Source organism: Erythrolamprus reginae, chromosome 13 (assembly GCF_031021105.1).
Source record: "Erythrolamprus reginae isolate rEryReg1 chromosome 13, rEryReg1.hap1, whole genome shotgun sequence".
In the NCBI taxonomy this organism is placed as follows: Eukaryota; Metazoa; Chordata; class Lepidosauria; order Squamata; family Dipsadidae; genus Erythrolamprus; species Erythrolamprus reginae.
The window spans coordinates 813,347-839,208 of record NC_091962.1 but is presented as its reverse complement, the minus strand read 5'-3'; the positions used below and the strand labels follow the sequence as shown (position 1 = coordinate 839,208).

The window sequence follows — 25,862 nt, the reverse complement described above, 5'->3', positions numbered from 1 at the left end:
GCTTCGTTTCTCTTTACAATTACAAAACTGCATTTGGATTCTACCGGTGTGTCTGGCTTATCTTTTTGGGTTGGTCATAGCTTCCGGAGTGACCCAGACAGAACAGAGACCCCCTGTCCTAGACCAAGCCAAGCCCCCCCAAAAAATCAGCGAATTCTTGGAAACCTGGAACTCAGCCATCACCAAGCACATAGAGATGAACAACATTTGCACGCCATTGAAAAAAAAAAAAAGACAATCCAAAAACCCCAAAGGAGACAACAGAAACCAAAACACACAGATAAGCAGAGATTAACACCAGACAAACAATCCTCCATTCAAGGAATTATCAATTTAGACAAACAAGTTAACACCCTAAACAAGGAGACACCAAAGCCACCCCACCAACGCTTATCTGTAAACAGAGAGAACCCCACTTCCTTCTGACGCTGATGAGGCCGCCTAGTTGGATAATGAAACGTCTGCAAGACCCCACCCAACCCCCACCCATCCAAAATCAATCACGACGTTTTTGCCACTGATCCAAAGCGTGGTCCCATTTTTCGGCTAAGAATTCTACTTCCTCTCCCCTCCCCGCCCTTCGTCAGTCAAGAGCTCACCAACACATCTACGCGATTCTTCACAAACTGCAAAAAGATGTCCATAATTTGATCCTGGCTCCGTGTCTGCTTGAAATCCCGTTGCACGGCTCCCCCCTCGATCTGCAGAGAGAGAAATAACAATGGCCTTCAGGCTTATATGTATGAAACTGCTGGGTGCTACAATATATATTGTTGTGGTTAGCTCTGGCCCAGCTCCTGCCCCAAGGAGTGTGCAGGTGGATGTGGGGGAGACATCCACATGCCGCAGGCCTGTTTTGCTCCCGATGGAATCTGCCGACGAAGCCTCCTCTGACCAAGGAAGCGTGAGTGACAGAGAAGAGGGGAGTTTGTCAGACAGCCCAGGAGGAAATCAATCATCTCTATCATCCCTGGATTCTGAACAAGAATTAATGACACATCCACACATGCGTAGAGTGATGCATAGGAGACAACAACTGAAGGATTATTACAAGAGAAAATGAGGCCACCTGTGGTTGGGTGGGGCTGCTGTAATTAGTGCTACAGATAAAAAGAACAGTGTGCTGGTTTAGCCTTGTGGCAGTTTATCTGATTCATTGTTTCGTCAAGATCGTGGTTTTTGTGCTGTTCAAGATTGTGTGTGGACACTCTGGACTTTACACTCAATTTCCCAGTTATTGGGTGAGCAATTGGACTGCATTTAACCTGTGCCTTGTGTGTACCAGAAAATCCCTTTGACATTTAAAAAGGGAGCTGTTTCTGTTTTTCTGTTTATAAAAACTTTTGTGTTTTCCTTTTATCGCGTGGTGTGTGTCTTCCTGGACTAATTACCCTGTAATTACGGGCGGTTGAAACACGCTGGCAGAACATATATAAACCAACAATGTCAGTTTAAGGATTGTTCCTTTAAGATAGTGGTTCTCAACCTTTCTAATGCCGTGACCCCTTAATAAAGCTCCTCATGTTGTGGTGACCTCCAAACTTAAGCCTAGCCCCAATTCTCCCAACAGAGCTTTAAGCTGATTGGCAGGAAGGTCAGAGGGACACCCCCACTGTAAACGTCTGATTGGTCGGATTGTAAAAAAATATACTCCAAAGCGCCAGAATAGAAGCTATAGTTCCTAACACCACGGGAAATTTGTCTTTTCTCATGGTCCTAGGCGACCCCTGCGAAATGGTCATTCGACCCCCAAAGGGGTCCCGACCCACAGGTTGAGAACCACTGCTTTAAGAGAAGTGTACCGGTTGGCAATAAGAGGGATCCAACAGAGTTCCTCTCGGGGGACTATTATTGATTAGTTGCTGTGTGTATAGATGGTGATATCTGGTTTGTATATGGGGAAGAGCCTTCTCTGTGGCGGTCCCGGCCCTTTGGAACCAACTCCCCCCAGATTAGAATTGCCACCACCCTCCTCGCCTTTTGTAAACTTCTTAAAACCCACCTCTGCCGTCAGGCATGGGGGAACTGAGATATTCTTTCCCCCTAGGCCTTTACAGTTTACGCATGGTATGTCTGTATGTATGTTTGGTTTTTATAATAAGGGCTTTTTAGTTATTTTAGTATTGGATTGGATTGTTACATGCTGTTTTTATCATTGTTGTTAGCCGCCCTGAGTCTACGGAGAGGGGCGGCATACAAATGCAATAAATGAATGAATGAATGAATGAATGAATGAATAAAATAAATAAAATAAATAAAATAAATAAAATAAATAAAATAAAATAAAATAAAATAAATAAAATAAATAAAATAAAATAAATAAAATAAATAAAATAAATAAAATAAATAAAATAAATAAAATAAATAAAATAAATAAAATAAATAAAATAAATAAAATAAATAAAATAAATAAAATAAATAAAATAAATAAAATAAATAAAATAAATAAAATAAATAAAATAAATAAAATAAATAAAATAAATAAAATAAATAAAATAAATAAAATAAATAAATAAACAAACAAACAAAAAGTTGTATAATTTGCATTGTATAACGACTACTCTATTGTATATCTGTATATAATATACATACTCTATTTGTACTGGTCTGGTTTATTTGACTTTATAATCCATAGCTGCCACATTTATTCTATATTAAGTTTGTTTTAGGGACGTTATATTTTTTCCTAACAAGTCCCAACATAGTCTACAATATTGCACACGAACCACTGCAAAAAAAGGAAAAAAACAGAGAGGGGGAGAGAGAGAGAATAGCATACGAAGCTTCACCGTGCTTTTATAGCCTTCTCTAAGTGGTTTACAGTCAGCATATTTGCCCCCAACAACCTGGGTCCTCATTTTACCCACATCAGAAGAATGGAAGGCTGAGTTGATCTCCAGCTAGTCAGAATCGAACTGCTTACAGTTTAATTTATTTTATTTTCTTATTTTGTCAAGTATGTACTGGTGGTATGCAAAGATATACAGTAACATTGTTTATATATATGATGCTAGTAAGAGGGAAACATTAGGACAGGGGACGGAAGGCAGTCTGGTGCACCTATGCACGCCCCTTGACCTCTCCTTAATCGGGAGAGGTCAACAGTGGATAGTCTAAGGGTAAAGTTGGCAGAGTTAGTCTGCAATATTGTATTCTAACCACTGCACCACCATGGCAATAGCATAGCATAGGATTAGCAATAGCAATAGCAGTTATATACCGCTTTCCAGCCCCCTCTAAGCGGTTTACAGAGTCAGCCTATTTGCCCCCAACAATCTGGGTCCTCATTTTACCCACCTCGGAAGGATGGAAGGCTGAGTCAACCGGAAGGAAGGAAGGAGGGAGGGAGGAATGGAGGGAGGGAGGAAGGAAGGAAGGCATGGAAGAAAGGAAGGGAGGGAAGGAGGGACAGGAAGGGAGGGAAGGAAGAAAGGAAAGAAGGAAGGAAGGAAAAGAGGCAGGGAAGGAAGAAAGGGAGGGAGGGAGTGAAGGAGGCAGGGAAGGAAGGAAAGAAGGAAGGAGCCAGAGAAGGAAAAGAGGAAAGGAAGGGAGGAAGGAAGGGAGGGAAGGAGGGACAGAGGAAGGGAGGGAAGGAAGAAAGGAAAGAAGGAAGGAAGGAAAAGAGGCAGGGAAGGAAGAAAGGGGGGGAGGGAAGGAGGCAGGGAAGGAAGGAAAGAAGGAAGGAGCCAGAGAAGGAAAAGAGGAAAGGAAGGAAGGAAGGAAGGAAGGAAGGGAAGGAGGGACAGAGGAAGGAAGGGAAGGAAGAAAGGAAAGAAGGAAGGAAGGAAAAGAGGCAGGGAAGGAAGAAAGGGAGGGAGGGAAGGAGGCTAGGAAGGAAGGAGCCAGAGAAGGAAAAGAGAAAAGGAAGGGAGGAAGGAAGGGAGGGAAGGGGGGGAGAGAGGGAGGAAAGGAAGGAAGGAAGGGAGGGAGAGAGGGAGGAAAGGAAGGAAGGAAGGGAAGGAGGGACAGAGGAAGGGAGGGAAGGAAGAAAGGAAAGAAGGAAGGAAGGAAAAGAGGCAGGGAAGGAAGGGAGGGAGGGAGGGAAGGAGGCTGGGAAGGAAGGAAGGAAGGAGCCAGAGAAGGAAAAGAGAAAAGGAAGGGAGGAAGGAAGGGAGGGAAGGGGGGGAGAGAGGGAGGAAAGGAAGGAAGGAAGGAAGGGAAGGAGAGAGGGAGGAAAGGAAGGAAGGAAGGGGGGACAGAGGAAGGGAGGGAAGGAAGAAAGGAAAGAAAGAAAGAAGGAAGGAAAAGAGGCAGGGAAGGAAGAAAGGGAGGGAGGGAGGGAAGGAGGCTGGGAAGGAAGGAAGGAAGGAGCCAGAGAAGGAAAAGAGAAAAGGAAGGGAGGAAGGAAGGGAGGGAAGGGGGGGAGAGAGGGAGGAAAGGAAGGAAGGAAGGAAGGGAGGGAGAGAGGGAGGAAAGGAAGGAAGGAGGGACAGGAAGGGAGGGAAGGAAGAAAGGAAAGAAGGAAGGAAAAAAGGCAGGGAAGGAAGAAAGGGAGGGAGGGAGTGAAGGAGGCAGGGAAGGAAGGAAAGAAGGAAGGAGCCAGAGAAGGAAAAGAGGAAAGGAAGGGAGGAAGGAAGGGAGGGAAGGAGGGACAGAGGAAGGGAGGGAAGGAAGAAAGGAAAGAAGGAAAGAAGGAAAAGAGGCAGGGAAGGAAGAAAGGGAGGGAGGGAAGGAGGCAGGGAAGGAAGGAAAGAAGGAAGGAGCCAGAGAAGGAAAAGAGGAAAGGAAGGGAGGAAGGAAGGGAGGGAGGGACAGAGGAAGGGAGGGAAGGAAGAAAGGAAAGAAGGAAGGAAGGAAAAGAGGCAGGGAAGGAAGAAAAGGAGGGAGGGAGGGAAGGAGGCTGGGAAGGAAGGAAGGAAGGAGCCAGAGAAGGAAAAGAGAAAAGGAAGGGAGGAAGGAAGGGAGGGAGGGAAGGGAGGGAGAGAGGGAGGAAAAGAAGGAAGGCATGGATGGAAGGAAGGAAGGGAAGGAGGGACAGAGGAAGGGTGGGAAGGAAGAAAGGAAAGAAAGAAGGAAGGAAAAGAGGCAGGGAAGGAAGAAAGGGAGGAAGGGAGGGAAGGAGGCAGGGAAGGAAGGGAGGAAGATAGCATTTAGACTTATATACCGTTTCATAGTGCTTTCCAGCCCTCTCTAAGCGGTTTACAGTCAGCCCCCAACAATCTGGGTCCTCATTTTACCCACCTCGGAAGGCTGAGTGAACCTTGAACCGGTCAGGATCGAACTGCTGGCAGTCGGCAGAGTCAACTTGCAATTCTGCATTCTCACCACTACGCACCACCACAGCTCAGTGAGCATGTTTGGAAAGCACGTATCCTCACCTGTTGATGGAGGTCCTGCCTCTCCAGTGCACATGCGCACACAAAACACACGCACGCACACCAGAGCTGTTCTCCGGCCACTCACCGTCACCCCTTCGATCCGAAACCCCAGGGTGGTGCTGGAGCTGCTGTTCTCCCTCCACTGCATGTAACGGGGCTTGGTGACGGCCCTTTGGCTGTGCTCGTCCGGCGTGGGGGCCCAGGGGTCGACCTTCACCATCTTCTGGTAGAGGTCTCGCCGGGGGGCTGACCGGGACTGACCCTTGCCCGCTTCGTCCTCCAGGTACGTCCTGGGCAACCAGGAGGGAAAGGAGGCATCACTTGGTGAGTTGGACTCAAAAACACAGGTCACCCTCGACTTACGACCACGCGCGAATCCCCAAATTTGTCATTAAGTGAAACACTGGTCGGGTTTTGTCCTGTTTTAGATCCTTTCTGGCCCCAGTTATTAAGTGAATCACTGCAGTGCGTAAGTTAGGGGAATCTGGCTTCCCCATTGATTTCCCCAATTTAATTTAATTTAATTATTCAATTAAATTCAATTCAATTTATTCGACTTCTATGCCGCCCAATCCTGTAGGACTCAGGGTGGCTTACAACAATAAAAAACAATGCAACGATACTGTTGTGGTTGGCTCTGGCCCAGCTCCTGCCCCAGGGAATGGGGAAGTGGATGCAGGGGAAACTTCAACATGTCACAGGCCTGTGTTATTGCCAACAGAATCAGTGCAGAGTTTAGTTTCCTCGGACGAAGAAGAAGGTGGGAGGGACTCGGCAGAGGAGGGCTTGGCACACAGCCCAGGCAGTCAATCTTCCTTATCTTCTATTGCTTCAGATGATGACATGTTGGACCTACGCAAGCGCAGAATTATGCGTAGAAGAGACCAAGTAAGGACATATTACAGGAAATAAGAGTGGCCACCTGTGTTTGGGTGGGGCTCCAGTAATTAGGGCTGCTGCTATAAATAGCAGCGTGTGGGTTTGGCCATTGTGGAAGAATATCTGTTGCAGTTTCGTCAGGAATCTTATGTGCTGGACTTTGTTGCTTTTTCACGCCTTTGAAACCAAAGCAGAGCAGGGTGTGTGTGTGTGTCTCCCTTTGTTGGAAGAAGAAGGGGTGTGAAGTTTCTCCACAACTGCTAGTTAAGTACTTAATGACTGCTTAAGGGACATTGTACAGACTACCCGGTTGTTTTGGGAAGAGTGCTCTTTGCAATACAAAAAGGGTGCTTAGTTTATTTTGACTTTTGTGATAAAGAACATTATTTTGAATTTTCAAACGTGCGTGTGTCTGAAATTTGTATCCTTGAATTTTCGGGAGGCTCCTATCCAAGAGCCCAACAGAACAGATACAATGATAGAAAAAAAGATAGCGAAAGCTATCGTGGGGCTCCCTAGATTTTCCCACATTTCTTCAACACTCCACGGCCTGCACTGACTGCCGATCAGTTTCCGGTCACAATTCAAAATGTTGGTGATGACCTATAAAGCCCTACATGGCATCGGACCAGAATACCTCCAGGACAGCCTTCTGTCGCACAAATCCCAGCGACCGGTTAGGTCCCACAGAGTTGGCCTTCTCCGGGTCCCATCGACTAAACAATGTTGTCTGGTGGACCCAAGGGAAAGAGCCTTCTTTGTGGCGGCCCCGGCCTTCTGGAATCAATTCCCCCTGCGATTAGAACTGCCCCCACCCTCCTTGCCTTTTGTAAGTTATTAAAAACTCACCTTTGTAGCCAGGCATGGGGAAATTGACATATCCCCCAGCTATCTTGGTTTGTGTATGGTTTGACTGGATTGTGTGATTATTTTACTATAAAGGTTTTTAAATTGTTTTTTAAATATTGGATTTGTAGACTGTTTATTATTGTTGTGAGCCATCCCGAGTCTTCGGAGAGGGACAGCATACAAATCTAATAAATTATTATTATTATTATTATTATTATTATTATTATTATTAATAATAATAATAATAATAATACAGTGTTCCCTCGATTTTCGCAGGGGATGTGTTCCGAGACCGCCCGCAAAAGTCAAATTTCCGCGGAGTAGAGATGCGGAAGTAGATACATTATTTTTGGCTATGAACAAGCCTTCCCTTAACACTTTAAACCCCTAAATTACAATTTCACATTCCCTTTGTAACCATTTAGATTATTACTCACCATGTTTATTTATTAAAGTTTATTTTAAAAAATATTTATTAAAGGCGGACGAAAGTTTGGCGATGACATATGATGTCATCGGGCGGGAAAAACCGTGGTATAGGGGGGGGAACCGCGAAGTATTTTTTAATTAATATTTTTGAAAAACCATGGTATAGACTTTTCGCGAAGTTTGAACCCGCGAAAATCGAGGGAACACTGTAATAATAATTAATTAAAAACCCCAAACTGTAACAAACCCAAATTATAACCCCTCCGCCAAAACCATCCCAATGATGTGTGATCACATGAATTTGGGACACAACGACGGTCGTAAGTATGAGCCAGGTGCCGAGGGTCTGGATTTGGATCGTGCGATCAAGGGATGGCGCCCCAAGCGAGTCGTGGCCTTCGGAAGCATAGCGCTGCTGCTCCCAAAGGCATGACTCGCTTGGGGCGCCATCCCTGCGCCGAGAGATGCTGGTGGCACAGGAGAGCAGAAAACAGGCCATGCTGCCAGAGCTCGGACAGGCCGCTTTTGCTACTGGCCGCAGCTGCCACTCTAGGCTGCCCGCCCGCCTACCCGCCTTGGAAGGAAGGAAGGCCGCTCTGACCTGGTGCCCATCTTGCAGTCCATGATGCTGGGATTCTGGAGTCCGCGGAGGAGGTCGTCCATCTGGATGTAGCGTTCACCGCCCACCTCTGCCACCCCGTGGTAGGCGGGCACAAAGGGGCGCAGGACGTCTGTCATCAACTCGGACAGACAGGCCTCCTCCACAGCGCTGTACTTCTTCAGGATCTGGCCCCCTTCGCTGGGCTTGAAGTTTCCTGGAAGGAGAGGGGAGGGCAACATCTGGGGGTCAGCAGCAACACTGGCCTCCTCAGCCAAGACCAGCTGGGCGATTCTGGGAGTGGAAGTCCACCCATCTTAAACCATACTGACTAGGGCAGGGGTCGGCAAAGTTGGTTCTTCTATGACTTATGGACTTCAACTCCCAGAGCCAATCATGCTAGCTCAGTAATTCTGGGAGTTGAAGTCCACATGTCATAGAAGAGCCAACTTTGCCTGCCCCGGGACTAGGGGATTCTGGGAAATGCAATCCACTTCTCTTAAAGCTTGCTGTCTGGGGAATTCTGGGAGGTGAAGTCCATCCATCGTAAACCATACTGACTAGGGAATTCTGGGAATTGAAGTTCACACACCTTAAACCATATTGACTAGGGGATTCTGGGAAATGCAATCCAACCATCTTAAAAGCTTGCTGTCCGGGACTTCTGGGAGTTGACGTCCACCCACCTTAAACCATATTGACTAGGGGATTCTGGGAAATGCAATCCAACCATCTTAAAAGCTTGCTGTCCGGGACTTCTGGGAATTGAAGTCCACCCACCTTAAACTATGCTGACTAGGGGATTCTGGGGAATGGAATCCAACCATCTTAAAGCAAGCCGGATGGGGAATTCTGGGAGTGGAGGTCCGCTCATCTTTAAAGCATGCCAGCTGGGGGATTCTGGGAGTTGTAGTTCACTCATCTTGAAGTTGCCAAAGTTAATCTGAGCTCCTGATCCCCCTCCCCACACCTTCCCCTGGGCACCCCACACATCCTCGTGCAATTCCTACCTTCGTGTCCGGCCAGTTGCACCCAGGAGCTGCGTCGCCGCAGGGACCAGTGGACCATGGTGAAAAAGGTCTTCCAGGACTTGGTCTAAAAGAAAGCCAGAAAATGGGTGGTTGGAAAAGTGGAAACTCTGAGTTTGTGTATGTGCGCGCGCGTGTGTGTGTGTGTGGTAAAACCATAAATGTCGGTTGGCGGGCCCCAGGGGAAGAGCCTTCTCTGTGGCGGCCCCGACTCTCTGGAACCAACTCCCCCCAGAGATTAGAACTGCCCCTGCTCTCCTTGCCTTTCGTAAGCTCCTTAAAACCCACCTTTGTCGTCAGGCATGGGGGAACTGAGACATCTCCCCCGGGCATATACAATTTATGCATGGTATGTTTGTATGTATGTTTGCTTAGTAAATGGTTTTTTAAAAATATTTTAAACTATAATTTAGATTTGTCATGAATTGTTTTGTTTTGTTGTGAGCCGCCCCGAGTCTGCGGAGAGGGGCGGCGTACAAATCTAAATAATAAATAAAATAAAATAATAAATAAATAAACCTCTGCCGTCAGGCATGGGAGAATTGAGACATCTCCCCCGGGCCTATACAGTTTATGCATGGTATGTTTGTGTGTATGTTTTTTGCTTTTTAATAAGGGTTTTTTAGTGATTTTAAATTATTAGATTTGTTATACATTGTTTCATTGTTGTTGTGAGCCGCCCCGAGTCTACGGAGAGGGGCGGCATACAAATCTAATTAATAATAACAATAATAATAATAATAATAATAATAATAATAATAATAAATAAATAAATAAATAAATAAATAAATAGATTTGTATGCCGCCCCTCTCCAAGGACTCGGAGCAGCTCACAACAGGACAATACACAATATACAAATCCAATGGTTAAAAAAACAGCTTAAAAACCCTTATAAAAATAATCATACAACTCAAACAAACCATACATAAATTATAATAGCTAAGGGGTATATTAATTTCCTCATGCCTGGCAACACAGGTGAGTTTTCAAGAGTTTACGAAAGGGGGCAGTCCTGATCTCCGGGGGGAGTTGGTTCCAGAGGGCCGGGGCCGCCACAGAGGAGGCTCTTCCCTTGGGTCCCGCCAGATGACATTGTTTAGTCGACAAGACCCGGAGAAGGCCAACTCTGTGGGACCTCACCGGTATTAGACCACACCTAGAGTCCTGCATCCAGTTTTGGTCACCACACTACAAAAGAGACATTGATACTCTAGAAAAAGTGCAGAAGAAAGCAACCAGAATGATAAAGGGACTAGAAACTAAAACATACGAGGAAAGGTTGCAGGAACTGGGCATGGATAGTTTAGCAAAGAGGAGGTCCAGGGTGAACATGATAGCAGTCTACAACAACTTGAGAGGCTGCCACAGGGAGGAGGGGGACACATTATTTTCCAAAGCACCAGAGACAGACAAGGAGCAACGGTTAGAAGCTGTCCAAGGAAAGATTCAACCTGGAAATTGTTTGTTTATTTGTTTATTTATTTATTTATTCAATTTTTATGCCGCTCTTCTCCTTAGACTCAGGGCAGCTTACAACATGTTAGCAATAGCACTTCTTAACAGAGCCAGGCTATTGCCCCCACAATCCGGGTCCTCATTTTACCCACCTCGGAAGGATGGAAGGCTGAGTCAACCTTGAGCCGGTGATGAGATTTGAACCACTGACCTTCAGATCTACAGTCAGCTTCAGTGGCCTGCAGTACAGCACTCTACCTGCTGAGCCACCCCGGCTTCTGCCGGGCTCTCTGATAGGAGCCTCCCAAAAATTCAAAGGTACAAATTTCAGACACACACACGTTTGAAAATTCAAAACAATGCTCTTTATCACAAAATTCAAAATAAGCTAAGCACTCTTTTTGTATTGCAAAGAGCACTCGTCCCAAAACAACCGGGTAGTTTGTACAAGTCCCTTATCAGTTCGTAAGTACTTAGCTTGCAGCTGTGAAGAAAGTCACAGCCCTTCTTCTTCCACGAAGTGAAACACACTTTGCTCTGCTTTGGTTTCAAAGTGGTGAAAAGTCAACAAACAAAGGCTGGAGTCAGCAAGACATTCATGAAACACAACGATCAGATAATTCTCCACAACGGCCAAACCCACACGCTGCTATTTATAGCAGCAGCACTAATTACAGCAGCCCCACCCAACCACAGGTGGCCTCATTTTCTCTTGTAATAATCCTTCAGTTGTTGTCTCCTATGCATCACTCTACGCATGCATGGATGTGTCATTAATTCTTGTTCAGAATCCAGAGATGATATAGATGACTGATCTCCTCCTGGGCTGTCTGCCAAACTCTCCTCCTCCCTGTCACTCAGGCCTCCTTGATCAGAGGAGACCGTCAGCAGATTCCACTGGGAGCAAAACAGGCCTGCAGCATGTTGATGTCTCCCCCACATCTACCTGCACATTCCTTGGGGCAGCAGCTGGGCCAGAGCTAACCACAACATAAATAAGGAGGACCTTTGTGACGGTGAAAGTGATCAACCAGTGGAAGGGCTTGCCCACAGAGATGGTGAACGCTCCAACACTAGTGACCTTCAAGAAACGACTGGACTGCTTTTCGACTAGCGTGATGTAGGGTCTCCTGCACCAGCAGGGGATTGGACTAGATGACCTGCAAGGTCCCTTCCAACTCTAATAATAAATAAAATAGATGGTGTTCCCACAACCTGACTAGCCAGACTCAACAACAAATATTTGAGCCCTCCACTCCTCCACTCGCAACAGAATACCCCACGTAACCAGACTCACAATCCTAGGTGTAGGAAGTTTAGAACTACGTCGCCTTAAACAGGACCTAAGCATAGCTCATAAAATCATCAGCTACAACATCCTTCCTGTCAATGACTACTTCAGCTTCAACCACAACAACACACAACAGATACAAACTTAAAATAAACCGGTCCAAACTCGACTGCAGAAAATATACGACTTTAGTAACTGAGTAGTTGATGCATGGAACTCACTACCAGACTCTGTAGTATCATCACCTAACCCCCAAAACCTTACCCTTAGATTATTTTATTTTATTTTATTTATTTTATTTTAATTTATTTTAATTTATTTGATTGATTGATTGATTGATTGATTGAATTTGTATGCCGCCTCTCTCCGTAGACTCGGGGCGGCTAACAACAATGATAAAAACAGCATGTAACAATTATCCACTGTTGACCTCTCCCAATTCCTAAGAGTTCAGTAAGGGGCGTGCATAAGTGCACCAGTGTGCCTTCCGTCCCCTGCCCTAATGTTTCTCTCTCACACTAGTATCATAGAAACATAGAAGATTGACAGCAGAAAAAGACCTCATGTTCCATCTAGTCTGCCCTTATACTATTTCCTGCATTTTATCTTAGGGTGGATCTATGTTTATCCCAGGCATGTTTACATTCAGTTACTGTGGATTTACCAACCACATCTGCTAGAAGTTTGTTCCAAGGATCTACTACTCTTTCAGTAAAATAATATTTTCTCACATTGCTTCTGATCTTTCCCCCATCATGTATATAAACATTGTTATATCTTTGTATTTGAGCTATTGTGGGGCTCCCAAGACCTGCCCACATTTCAACAACACTCCGTGAGCTGCGTTGGTTGTCATTTGGTCTCCGGACACAATTCAAAGTGCTGGTTATGACCTATAAATCCCTACATGGCATGGGACTAGATTACCTACAGGACTGTCTTCTGCCTCATGAAGGCCAATTAGGTCCCACAGAGTCGGCCTTCTCCGGGTCCCGTTAGCCAGACAATGTCATCTGGCAGGGCCTCGGGGGAAGAGCCTTCTCTGTGGTGGCCCCGGCCCTTTGGAACGAACTCCTCTTCCCTCCTGGTCTTTCGTAAAGCTCTGAAGACCCACCTCTGCCAGTGGGCATGGGGACCGTGAGTTACAAGATTGTTCCTGGTCGATATGAATGATTGAATTGGATACATGTGGATGATCATATAAAGGGTTTTAGATTTTTACTAAACTTGCACATGTTTTTAAATGATTAGATTTCCCATGTATATTGTTCGTATTTATAATGTTGTACGATACACTGAGTCGCTTCGAGAAGGGCGGCGTAGAAATCTAACAAACAAACAAAGAAACAAATACTACCAATACGTAATTGACAAAAATAAATAAATAAATAAAATTATGGGAGTCAAAGTCCACAAGTTTGGGGACCTCTGTCTTCAACACAAAGAAAAGCAAGGAACGGCAATCTCACACTTATCAGAGCTCACAAAACGTTCGCCAGACCCATCCTCGAATACAGCTCATCTGTTTGGAACCCATACCGCACCTCGGACATTAACACCCTTGAAAATGTCCAAAGATACTTCACCAGAAGAGCCCTTCACTCCTCCACTCGCAACAGAATACCCTACGAAATTAGACTTACAATCCTGGGTCTAGAAAGCTTAGAACTACGACGCTTTAAAACATGATCTAAGTACATTGCTCACAAGATCATATGCTACAACGTCCTGCCTGTCACAACGACTACTTCAGCTTCAACCACAACAACACAAGAGCACGCAACAGATTCAAACTTAATATTAACCGCTCCAAACTGGACTGTAAAAAATATGACTTCAGTAACCGAGTTGTCGAAGCATGGAACTCATTACCAGACTCCATAGTGTCATCCCCAAACCCCCAACACTTTACCCTTAGACTATCCATGGGTGACCTCACCAGGTTCCTAAGAGGTCAGTAAGAGGCATACATAAGTGCACTAGCATGCCTTCCGACCCCTGCCTATTTATTTATTTGTTTGTTTGTTTGTTTATCTATTTATCTATCTATCTATCTATCTATCTATCTATCTATCATTCATTCATTCATTCATTCATTCATTCATTCATTCATTCATTCATTCATTCATTCATTCATTGGATTTGTATGCTGCCCCTCTCCGGAGACTTGTCTCTCCTATATCTCCTATATCTTTTTTTCTATTCTTTTATTGTTTTTTTATCCTTATATCTTCTCTTCTATTTTCTCATTGATATATTTTACTATTATTTATTTATTTATTTATTTATTTATTTTGTCCAATACATAATACACATTGAAGAGAATAGATATGCAATAATATAAGTAAAGAAAAGAAGAAAAGATATAAAAGTATAGGAGATCATATATGATAGGAGGAAAAGATAAATGAAATAAGGAGAGACAATTGGACAGGGGACGGAAGGCACACTGGTGCACTTATGCATGCCCCTGGCAACTATGAGTATACAGTAAGACCTCACCTATCGCTAGTGTTACGTTCCAGACCTGGCCGCAATAGGTGAAATCCGCAATGTGGAATTTATCGACTGATAGTACTTATTTAAGTATTTATATTGTAATTGTTTGGTAAGTTTTCATTGTTTTAAGTGTTTATAAACCCTTCCCACACTCTTACAAAATACATATCATAGTAGTACATATATAATATAACTTAAAACTAATAAAAATAATAAAAAACAATAAAGCAACAACATTCTCTTTCTCTCTCATACGTATACGTAATCTCTCTCTGTCTCATATATCCTAAGAAATATTTCTTGAAAACCCGCGATGAAGTGAAGCCGCGGTAGGTGAAGCGCGATATAGCGAGGGACTACAGTTCATTGTGTATTGGACAATTCCTAAAAAAATCCAATCTGGGCCCTGCAATCACAGTTGCACCTCCCAAGGATGTGCAAACCATGTGCAAAACAGCTCACAGGTCTTTTGTCAACACAACGCCCCGGGCCTGCAAAGCTTCCCCAACGGAGGGTGAAACAGGAACTGACATGCGTCACTCACTGCCAGGCAGGAAATCTCAGCCCGGCTCGGCTGTGGGACCTCCTCCTCTCTTCCTCCTGCACAGCCGAGCTGGGAGGTCCAGCAGCTCCGTCACCCGAAAACCAGCCAGCCGGCAACAGCCGCACCCGGCAACCACAAGCATGAGAGAAACACCGGTTCTGCAAGGGCCCAGGAAGACCCTCTCTGCGGTCGGTTGCAAAGGCTCAACCCAGGGCTGCCCTGCATCCGGAGCCAGGCAGGCGTTCGTCATGTGGCCCAGGCGCCACGGGGCTCTCTCTCTCTCTCTCTCCTCTCGCTCTGTTGTGGCAACGCAGCAGCCTGGCAACAAACTCTGTTTTGGAAAAAGGGCGAAGGAGAAGAAGTGCAGCTAAGAGAAGAGCAAAGGAGGAACGGCTGCAGGATGACCTAAAAATGTCCAGAGAAAAGAAGGACCAGGGGAGACATGACAGGAGTCTTCCAATATTTATTGATTTTATTTATTTATTGGTTTTGTCAAGTGAAGATGTGTTAATGTTAAGAGACATGATGTACTAGTAAAAGTCAAAAATTTGAGTATTAGAAATAATAATATTCGACTACAGTGGTGCCTCTACTTAAGAACTTAATTCATTAATTCGTTCCGTGACCAGGTTCTTAAGTAGAAAATGTTGTTAGTAGAAGCGATTTTTCCTATAGGAATCAATGTAAAAGCAAATAATGCGTGGAAAACCATTAGGAAAGAAATAAAAGTTCGGAATTTGGGTGGGAGGAGGAGGAGGAAGAAGAGGAGGAGACAGTCGCTGCCCGGAGTGAATGTAGTGTTTCTTTTCTCTGGGCACTGGCAAATGCCCAGAGAAAGGAAAATGCTTTGTTCGCTCTGGACTGCCAAAGCCTCCTTAAGCGCCACCAAAAGGCTCCTCTGGCAGCCCAGAAAAGCCCGAGATGACCGAGATTAAATGGGGAATGGCAGGAAACTGGCTGGGCCTTCGTGCCGCTCTCAAATTTCCTGGGAAATTTTTCCGGGCTCAGGTTCTTAAGTAGAAAATGGTTTTTAAGAAGAGGCGAAAAAATCTTGAACACCCAGTTCTTACCTACAAAAGTTCTTAAGTAGAGGAACACTGTATTAGAAATAATAATAGTCAAATACATGCAACTACCCTGTTTCCCCGATAGTAAGACACCCCCGATTGTAAGACGTATCGGGGGTTTCAGGGGGGTCGGCTAATATAAGCCGTACCCCGAAAATAAGACATATGTGTTACTTTCGGGGAAACACGGGGGTATTGCCGGGGGGGGGGGAGCCCGATGACGTCGCTTCCAAGCTCCCTGCGCGCCCCTCACCTTCGCCTCGCCGCGGCGCCACCGCCTCTTCCCCTGCTGAGGCTCGGCTGCAAGCGGCCAGCGAGGCCGACCGGCTCCGAGGCGAGCGGCCGGAGCTGCGCCCTCCTTCACCCGCCTCCTTTCCGGCAAGCAGGTGGGGCCGCCCAACTGCGCAGAGCGGCTCCTCCCCTCCAGACACACGCTTCCCCGACACGCGTCTGCGGCTCCACGCGTGCCCTTCTGGACTCTGGGGAGATGCCTTCGGGAACACGACCCTTTCAATTTTTTTCCAATGTAAGACATACCCCGAAAGTAAGACGTAGTGGGGCTTTTGGGGGTAAAAACAAAGTAAGACACTGTCTTACTTTCGGGGAAACACGGTAGTAAAAATGAAGAACATTAAGGACAGGGGACGGAAGGCACGCTGGTGCACTTATGCACACCCCTTAATTTGAGGGGTTGCATGTGCAAAAGGCGGCACGCATGTGTAGAAGGAGTGAGAGCGCAACCAAAGAGAGCACCCGTGCGCTGGGGCAAAACGGTAGAGAAATGATGAGAATCCCATCTCTGCGCCACTCAGTTTAATTATTCTCTTTTGCACAGGCTGATAATGTGAAACATATTTTTTCGGGGGGGGGGGGGGCTAATCTTGCAAAACACCCAGAGCCGCTATTTCGCAAACCGATAGCTCTGAATCCCAGCGCTGCTCTTTTCCTTCCTATTTTAACCTCTTCAATCCACCCCCGCCCCGTGAAAGCTGCGCTCCCTAAAAAAGAACTAAAAACCAACTGGAACGGTTTTTTAATTTAAATCTTTGTTCTGAGCGGTGTCGTTATGCAATGAAAAATGACTTTGATCTAATTTGGGGTGCATTATGCGCAATCGGGGAGCAATGCACGGGTCTAAGGGAAAGCAGTGTTGAATTTTTTTAAAAGAAAAATTTAATCTAATTTTTCATTAACTAAATCTATCTTTCTCAACCAGGAGGGGTTTCCACTTTACGTTCACCACCGGTACACGCATGTGTGTCCCAGTGAAGGGCTCCCCATCGCCGGTGCTACCAGCGTGCACACAGTGTGCCGAAATCTCTCTCACACGCACGTCTCCTCACGAGATTTCAGCACGTTGTTGCTTCCTGCGTATGCGCGGAATAAAAGATTACCAAAATCTCTCTCACGCATGGATCCCCTCATGAGATTTCAGTGCGTTTTTGCTTCCTGTGCATGCGCGGAATAAAAGATTGCCAAAATCTCTCTCCCACACGGATCCCCTCATGAAATTTCAGCACATTTTTGCTCCCTGTGTATGCGTGGAAGCAAAAGATTACTGAAATCTCTCTCACGCACGCATTCCCTCACGAGATTTCAGTGCGTTTTTGCTTCCTGTGCATGCGCGGAACAAAAGATTGCCGAAATCTCTCTCACACACGGATCCCCTCATGAAATTTCAGTGTATTTTTGCTTCCTGTGCGTGCGCGTAACAAAAGATTGCCAAAATCTCTCTCACACACGGATCCCCTCATGAAATTTCAGCACATTTTTGCTCCCTGTGTATGCGTGGAAGCAAAAGATTACTGAAATCTCTCTCACGCACGCATTCCCTCATGAGATTTCAGTGCGTTTTTGCTTCCTGCGCATGTGCGGAACAAAAGATTGCCAAAATCTCTCTCACGCACGCATCCCCTCATGAGATTTCAGTGCGTTTTTGCACATGCGCAGAAGCAAAATCATGCTGGTGGCGCATAAGCAAGACAACCGAAGCTGCGCACACAGCGCACTGGTAGTGGCGGTAGTAGCAATCTGCCCCAGGGACAGGTGGGAGGGCTTTTTTCAAAGCACAGAACAAGGAGAAGCCATCCAAAGACAGGCAAATCGACTGAAACTTCAGAAAAAAAAGATGGCGGCATGCACAGACAGCCACAAACAGAACTGGATCTGTGACGGCAAAACTACGTCGTCAGGTGGTCGCTAACTGTTTGGGCGATCTTGTGCAAACCAAGAGGAATCCATCAGGGGCGGATTGCTTCTACCGCCGCTATCGTTGCGCTGCACAAGCAGCTTTGGTTGTTTAGTGTGTGTCCCCAGCATGTTTTTGCTTCTGCGCATGAAGCAAAAACGCACTGAAATCCCACGAGGGGATGTGTGCGCGTGCGAGATTTCAACGATTTTTTTGCTTCTGGACATGCGCGGAACCAAACAATTGCAGAAATCTCATGCGTGCGTGTGTCCCCTCACAAAATTTTGCTTCTGCACATGTGCCCGAAGAAAAAAATGCAAAAAAAGATGGTGCCCACAGGATTGCCACCGGAGCTGTCGGGCACAAATCATTGTCAATCCTTGAATATGGATGGACTTCAACTCCCAGAATTCCTCAGCCAGCAATGGCTGGGGAATTCTGGGAGTTGAAGTCCACCCCCCTTTTCAATCTGACAGGGTTGAGAAACGCTATTCTAGATGCGTTATGTGGACATATCCACTTCCTGTTTTCTAATATTATCCTCTCATGTAAACCTTTTTTTTTTAATTAAAAAAACCCACTTTGGCTAACATCACGCTAGAGCTTCCAAGCTTAAAACGCAAACAGCCCAAAGAAACAAACCAGGGTTAAACCTTCATGATGCATTTGCCGGATTTTCAACGCATCTTTATTTGCAGATTTAGCCCAGTTTTCCTTCACTTAACTTGTGATGATTCGTTTAGTGACCGTTTGACGTGGCAATGGCACTGAAAAGAGGGACTTGTGACCGATTTTCACACTTACAACACAGCAACTCCATAGACCAGTGCTCAAAATCCAGACGCTTGGCAAGAGACTTGTATTTATGATGTGTTCCCCCGGGTCACATTCAAGCACAGTTGAGGGGAAAACCAGATTCACTTAACAACGGTTTGACACCTCGAGCAACTGCAGCAATTCACTTAACAATGGTGGCGAAGAAAACGATCGCCACCATCTGACAAGACAAGCAAACTCAATGGGGAAAAACCCCCAGATTCACTTAACAACCAGGTTACTAATCGAACAACTCCAGTGATTCATTTTTAACTGTGTGATTCGCTTAACAACCGTGTGATTCATTTAACAACCATGCGATTTGCTTAACAACCGTGTGATTCGCTTAACAACTGTGTGATTCGCTTGACAACCGTGTGATTCGCTTAACAACTGTGTGATTCATTTAACAACCGTGTGATTCATTTAACAACCGTGTGATTCATTTAACAACCATGTGATTCGTTTAACAACCGCACTGACTGGAGAATTCTTGGAGTTGAAAGTCCACATGTCTTAAAAGTTGCCAAGGTTGGACCCCCCTACTTTTAAAGAAAGACAGACCCCACCCACCCTGGCCATCTATGACCTCCCGCGCCCCCCCGACCCCCCAAATCTCACCTTCCTCAGCACCCGTTTCTTCGTGGCGACCGACCTTCCATCAGCGTCGCTGAAGACCTCATCCGACTCCTGGGACGAGCTGGCCAAAGAGGAGCAGGTGGAGGACCCCGAGATGGACCGGTCGAAAGGCAGCCCGGGGGCTTGGCTCACACGGGAAGGAGACGGCGCAGGGGGCGTCCCAGAGGTCATCTGGCCCAGCGGACCGGGCGGGGATGCCTGCAAGCCATTGCTGGAAAAGGCCCCGCGGGACGGCTCGGCCCCTCCTTCCGTGGGCCTGGCGGGGTCGGGCGGGAGCTCTGCCGCCTCCCACCTCTTGGTTTCCGTGGTCGGCTGAACGAGAGATCCCGAGGAGGCTGGGATCCATTCCATGAGGACTCCGAAGGACAGATCACCGGATCTCAGGCTGGGGTTCTTGGGTGCTCCCGGTTCGGATTCTACCAAGGTCGTCTAGACAGGGAAACGGCACAAAAGCATCAGCAGATTTAACAGATTGACGGAATGAGCTTGACGGGACCTTACAGGTCTTGAAGTCCAACCTTCTCCCTACTGCCGCACGAATCCCAGCGACCGATTAGGTCCCACAGAGTCGGCCTTCTCTGGGTCCCATCGACTAAACAATGTCGCTTGGCGGGGCCCAGGGGAAGAGCCTTCTGTGTGGCGGCCCCGAGTCTCTGGAACCAGTTCCCCCTTGAGATTAGAACTGCCCCCACCCTCCTGGCCTTTCGTAAGCTCCTTAAAACCCACCTCTGCTATCAGGCATGGGGGAATTGAGATAACTTCCCCAGGCCTACACTGTTTATGTATGGTATGTTGTGTGTATGTTTTCTTAAATTATGGGGTTTTAGTTTTAATTATTAGATTTGTATTGTACATTGTTTTTTTCTATTACTGTTGTGAGCTGCCCCGAGTCTACGGAGAGGGGCGGCATACAAATTAATCAATCAATCAATCAATCAATCAATCAATCAATCAATCAATCAATCAAATAAATAAATAAATAAATAAATAAATTAGTAATTAAATAAAACAAATTAGTAAACAAACAAACAAACAAACCCCCTGCTCAAGCAGTAAATCCTATTTGTGATCTTTTGGCTTATTTATTTTTCGGCCTCTTTCAAACGATAAACACAAATCCATGCTTTTCACTACAAAGACACCTAAATTAAGGGGTCTCGGAGAAGGGCGGCACACAAATCTAATAAATAAATAAAATAAATAAATTAGCCATCTGCGCAAGAGAGGTGGCAGTCCTCCACTTACAACCGTTTCTTTAGTGACTGTTTGGAGTTGCAAGATCTGACTTATGACCGTTTTTCACACTTAACGGCCATTGTAGCATCTCCGTGATCACCTTATCCCCTTCGGCGACCTTCGGGCAGGCCAAGCCGATGAGGGAACCCAGATTCACTTATTGACCAAAACCCTGCAGGGATTCACTTAACAACTCTGGCAAGAAAGGGTGCCCAAGGGGACCAAAACTCACTTAGCGACCGCCCTGCCTAACAATGGAAATGTTGGTCTCGGTTGCGGTCGTAAGTCAGGGAGGAAAATGTACAGATTCTAAAAGACACACAGCATGCCGGTAGAAAAGGAACAGGGAGAAGGAAAAAAAAGGAAGGAAAGAAGAAGGAGAACAACTGTTTCACTTCCCGTTCCAAGTAGTCCTCCACTTACAACCACAAGGAAGCCCAAAATTTATATTGCTAAGTGAGACATTCGTCAAGTGTGTTTCATCCTGTTTTGCATCCTTTCTTGCAATACTTAGTTTGTTTATTTATTTATATTTTATTTTATTTTAATTATTGATTGATTGATTGATTGATTGATTGGATTTGTATGCCACCCCTCTCCGTAGACTCGGGGCAGCGAACAACAGTAATAAAAAACAGCATGTAAATCCAATACTAAAACAACTAAAAAACCCTTATTGTAAAACCAAACATACATACAAACAAACATACCATGCATAAATTGTAAAGGCCTAGGGGGAAAGAATATCTCAATTCCCCCATGCCTGACAGCAGAGGTGGGTTTTAAGGAGCTTACGAAAGGCGAGGAGGGTGGGGGCAATTCTAATCTCCGGGGGGAGTTGGTTCCAGAGGGCCGGGGCCGCCACAGAGAAGGCTCTTCCCCTGGGCCCCGCCAAACGACATTGTTTAGTTGACGGGACCTGGAAAAGGCCCACTCTGTGGAACCTAACTGGTCGCTGGGATTCGTGCGGCAGAAGGTGGTCCCTGAGATAGTGGAAGTGGAATCACTGTGGTTAGTAATATGGTAGTTGAACCTCGAGGTATTGTCACTTTGGTCACTAAGCGAATTGCTGTAAGTCGAGAACTATCTGCACCGCCTTCCTCTCTCACCCTTCTTGATCACTGGAGGCTTTCAAGAAGAGACTGGACTCCCTTCTGTCAGAAATGGTGTAGGGTCTCCTGCTTGGATGAGGGGTTGGACTAGATGACCTCTAAGGTCCCTTCCAGCTCCTTTATCCGTTAAACCTTTTCTCTAAAACTGCTTTTAATCACAGGAAAACAAGAAACATCCCCCTCCCCCCAAAGCTTCCTTTTATCTGCTCCATCTTTGGTCCAGGAATTTAAGGAACTTCAAAAATATTGACATTTAAGATTGCTGGAAGAAAGATGAAGCAATAAAAACCCCAAACTAAAAACAACAAAACCACCCAGAAGTCTTAACTAGCAAATTTTCCACCCCGGACAAATTTGCAGAGAAACTCAATGCAATTTGTGAATGTTTTTAAAAACAGAATTGAAGGAAAGTGTTTTCCTTGAGCTGTGTTGTTAAGTTTGCAAAAAGTACTGCCAGACTCCAGTGGAATTATTTTAAAAGGTCTGTTTCCTGTCTCAGCCCCACCAGAATGTAATTAATGGAGAATGATTAATCAAACAATGGGAACTGGAGAAGGCAGGATGCCACTGGAATGTCTCCGATGACCTGAAAGGGCTCCAAAGTGCAAGGAAAATAAAATAAAAATAAAAACTGGTTTAAAGGAGAAAGCATGATTATTTCTTGCAATTACTCATTTTTCACCAACTTTGCTTCCTTGTTTTTAAGAAGCCGTGAAAATGGGGGGCGGCGATAGGAAATTACATTAGTATTTGACTAAATTATCTCGTGTCTCCTAACATATGAGAGTGTGTTTTATGTTTCTCATCCCAGAGAAATCCGTGCCATCCCGATTTTGTGCTTTCGTCATGTTTTTAGTTAGGATTTTGGTTTTCTCTTTGTTGGTTTTTAACCCTGCTACTTCTCCAAATCTGCTTATTCTCATTTAGTAGTTTTACATCGAAAACCAAGTCGTCAGCGAATACTTGAAGTTTACATTCGTGTTCCCTAATTTTTAATCCCGTAATTTCTGAATTTTTGCAGATCTGTTGTAACAGCATCTCTACAGAAAAAAAACAAAAAAATCGAGGTGATAGCGGACAACCCTAAAGAACTCCTTTTGCAATTTGAAAACTTTCTGTTGTCTTCTCCGTTTATTATCATTTTCACAGAGTAAATTGTTCTAATCGTTTTGATATACTTTTCTCCAAATTTCATCTGCATTAATAGATTTATAAGAAATTCCCAATTTAAATTATCAGAGGCCTTCTGGGCACCGAGGAATATAAGCACAGCGGATTTCTCTGGGTGAAGTTTCATAATATTCCAGAATATCCAAAATCGTTCTTGTATTATTTTTTTATGGATCTACCCGGAAAAAAAGGTATTTTGATCCGAGTGAATCATTTCGTTGAGTATTGGCTTTAACAGCGAGCATTTAGTAGCAAGTCTGGCCTATAATTTTGGATTTTTTGCTTTTCTGCAAAAAAGGGATCAGGGTTATTAATGCTTCTGTTCACAATTTCGGTACCTTCCGTTCTTCCAATACTTTGTTATATACAGTTAGCAATAAATCTTTCAAAATCTCTATAGTCCTTGATGTTAATCTTGTGCAATGGCACTGAAAAATGTGACTTATGACTGTTTTTCCCAGTTACAACCTTGCCGACACGTGAGGCTTGGCCCCTGCTTCACACTTATGACTGCTGCCCAAGGTCCGACTTTTACGACCTTTTTGGGGGGAGTCCAGTTGACTAACCTATCAACGGCCGCGATTCACAACAACTGTGGCAGGAAAATTCCGTTTTTACCACCACAGAAATTTGGGGTTCTCCACTGTGGTCATAAGTCGAGGACCACATAACATCGAGACGGGCCCTCGGACAAACCTCTTTAGAGCCTTCAAGTGGAAACGGGAGTATGTTTTATATGCCGGCTCCTTCAACCCACCCGTAAAAGGGAAATAATGACTATTTAAGGCAAAACAACTGTCTTCTGGAAGGAAGAGAAAGAGAAATAAATGTCAAACCAGATTCTAACTTCTAATTTTCCGCTCCAAGTCCTCAGAGAGGAGTGGCATACAAATCTAATAAATTATTATTATTATTATTATTATTATTATTATTATTATTAATTTTACAGAATCGGAACCGATGCGGAGTAATAAAATCCATTTTTCTCCTTCGGATATTTTTGCAGGGCAGTTTCCGGTGAACAACTCAACAACAGAAATACAGTACTCCCAAATAACACATACACACACACACATCCCTCACGGGTGCAACACAAGGTTGTAAGTTACACACTGGCTTCCCAAAAACGCAAGCAAAAAAGGAAGAAAACCCAGTTTAGTCTGTGGGTGGGAAGCAAATGGCAGTTTTGGCACGGGATTCACACAAACACACGCATACACAAACACACACACATGTCCCCAAGGGTGTGCAACAAGGAGTGTTATCTGTTGCAACACAACACAACAACACTTCGTTTAGTCCCCAGTCAAAAAACGGCGCTGAAAAAATTGACGGATGACCGTTTTGCATCCTGCAATGTCCCCCTCTGCTTAAAACAGGATCAAAATACAGATGCCCGGCCACTGACTCACATTTATGACGATCATAATGACCCAGGGGTATGACCACCCCTTTGGCACCTTCTGATGAGCAAAGTCAACGGGGAAGCTCGATTCACTCAGCGACCTGTGACTCGTATAATAACCTGGCAGCGATTCACTTAACTCGAGAAACGTCACCCAACAGGTGCCAAATTTCAATCCGCTGTCCCGCTTAGCAACGGAAATCTTGGCGGTCTTAAATCGAGCACTACCTGTCCCTAAGCTGGGTGGCTTGGAAGGTCTCCTGCTTGAGCCCCTAGGGGGCTGGACTAGAAGACCTCCAAGGGTCCCTTTTTAGCTCTATTCCCATTACGCCCTTCAATTTTTAAGAGCTTCAGTGTCCGGATTCACACAACAACCCACTGGGGGCTCATCAGTTGTGTGCGTTGTTGTTGTTGGTGTGTGTGTGGGGGGCTTCTTCAGGTTTCAGGGGATTCAGTTTAAAGGATCCCCAACAGCAATGGGGAATAAGGAGGGGGACGCACTCTGCCCATGCCCAGAGGAACTCTTTCCCTGGAGATTCCTTTCCTTTGGGGACCCAGCAAGGAAAGCAAAGCGGGTGAGTGGGAGGAACCCCCCCTTTCCTGCTTTACGACCCCATCCCTCTGGGCGATCAGCCTCTGCGTCCAGACGTGTCTCCCTCGACTCGTGTCTTGGGAACAAGCCCTTTGCATGGGCCAGATCCCCCTCCCCAGTCAAAAAGAGACCCCGCCCGCCCGCTCCAAAGCCTCCCTCCTCGATCCCTCACCTGCAACAAAAGGCGCCGCTACGGGGGAGTCATCCCGTCCCCGCGTCTCCAGCTTGCAAGAGCACGTGAGAAAGGCGGCGAGGAAACCCGTGCAAATAGCGAGAGAGAGAAAGAGAGAAGGGAGGGGGATAGGCGGCGGAGGAAGGAGGACCCACTAGGGGGAGGGGGAAAAGGCTGGTCTCTTGCTGCCCTCTCCTGGCCGGCGGCGGCACTGCAAGCCCTTCCCCGCAAACCCCCGAGCTAGAAGCTGAGGAAGCCCCTGGGATGGAGGAGCGAAACGTCTTCAAAGGGGAAAAAACCCCGGAGAAAGTCCAGTCGCCTTCTTTTTCGGGGGGGGGGGGGGTTTGGGGGTGTGGGGAGCACTTTTGAAACTGAGACTCTCAGAAAATCCGGGTTAAGCCCCCAGGTCTGGGTTTCCAGGTTGTTTTATTTCAAAACCCTTGTTTGTTTGCATTTTCTATGCGTGGCATTGTGCGAAATAAGTACAAATATTTATTAATTTAAAATTTAATTTATTTTAATTTAATTGCCAGCCAGCTCCCAGAGGACACTTGGTGGCTTATAGCAAAAATTA

General features: G+C 45.6%; 1 protein-coding gene across 3 annotated transcripts in view; it reads right to left on the bottom strand.

Annotated features, from left to right (window-relative positions):
- LOC139175154 (inositol-trisphosphate 3-kinase A-like) overlaps positions 1 to 25,395 on the bottom strand; it is a 36,054-nt gene extending 10,659 nt beyond the window's left edge. Inside the window, exons 1-6 of one of the 3 annotated variants that reach the window (XM_070766054.1) lie at positions 25,289 to 25,395; positions 19,584 to 20,030; positions 9,084 to 9,168; positions 8,077 to 8,290; positions 5,404 to 5,608; positions 600 to 701 (exon numbers count right to left, since the gene is read on the bottom strand). In XM_070766054.1, coding sequence (XP_070622155.1) covers positions 600 to 701; positions 5,404 to 5,608; positions 8,077 to 8,290; positions 9,084 to 9,168; positions 19,584 to 19,952 — 975 coding nt within the window. In that variant the 5' untranslated portion in view covers positions 19,953 to 20,030; positions 25,289 to 25,395. Of the gene's footprint in view, positions 1 to 599; positions 702 to 5,403; positions 5,609 to 8,076; positions 8,291 to 9,083; positions 9,169 to 14,878; positions 15,196 to 19,583; positions 20,031 to 25,288 lie in introns of those variants that run through there. The other 2 variants (XM_070766055.1, XM_070766056.1) reach the window with 2 other exon arrangements.
- Positions 25,396 to 25,862: the final 467 nt, after the last annotated feature.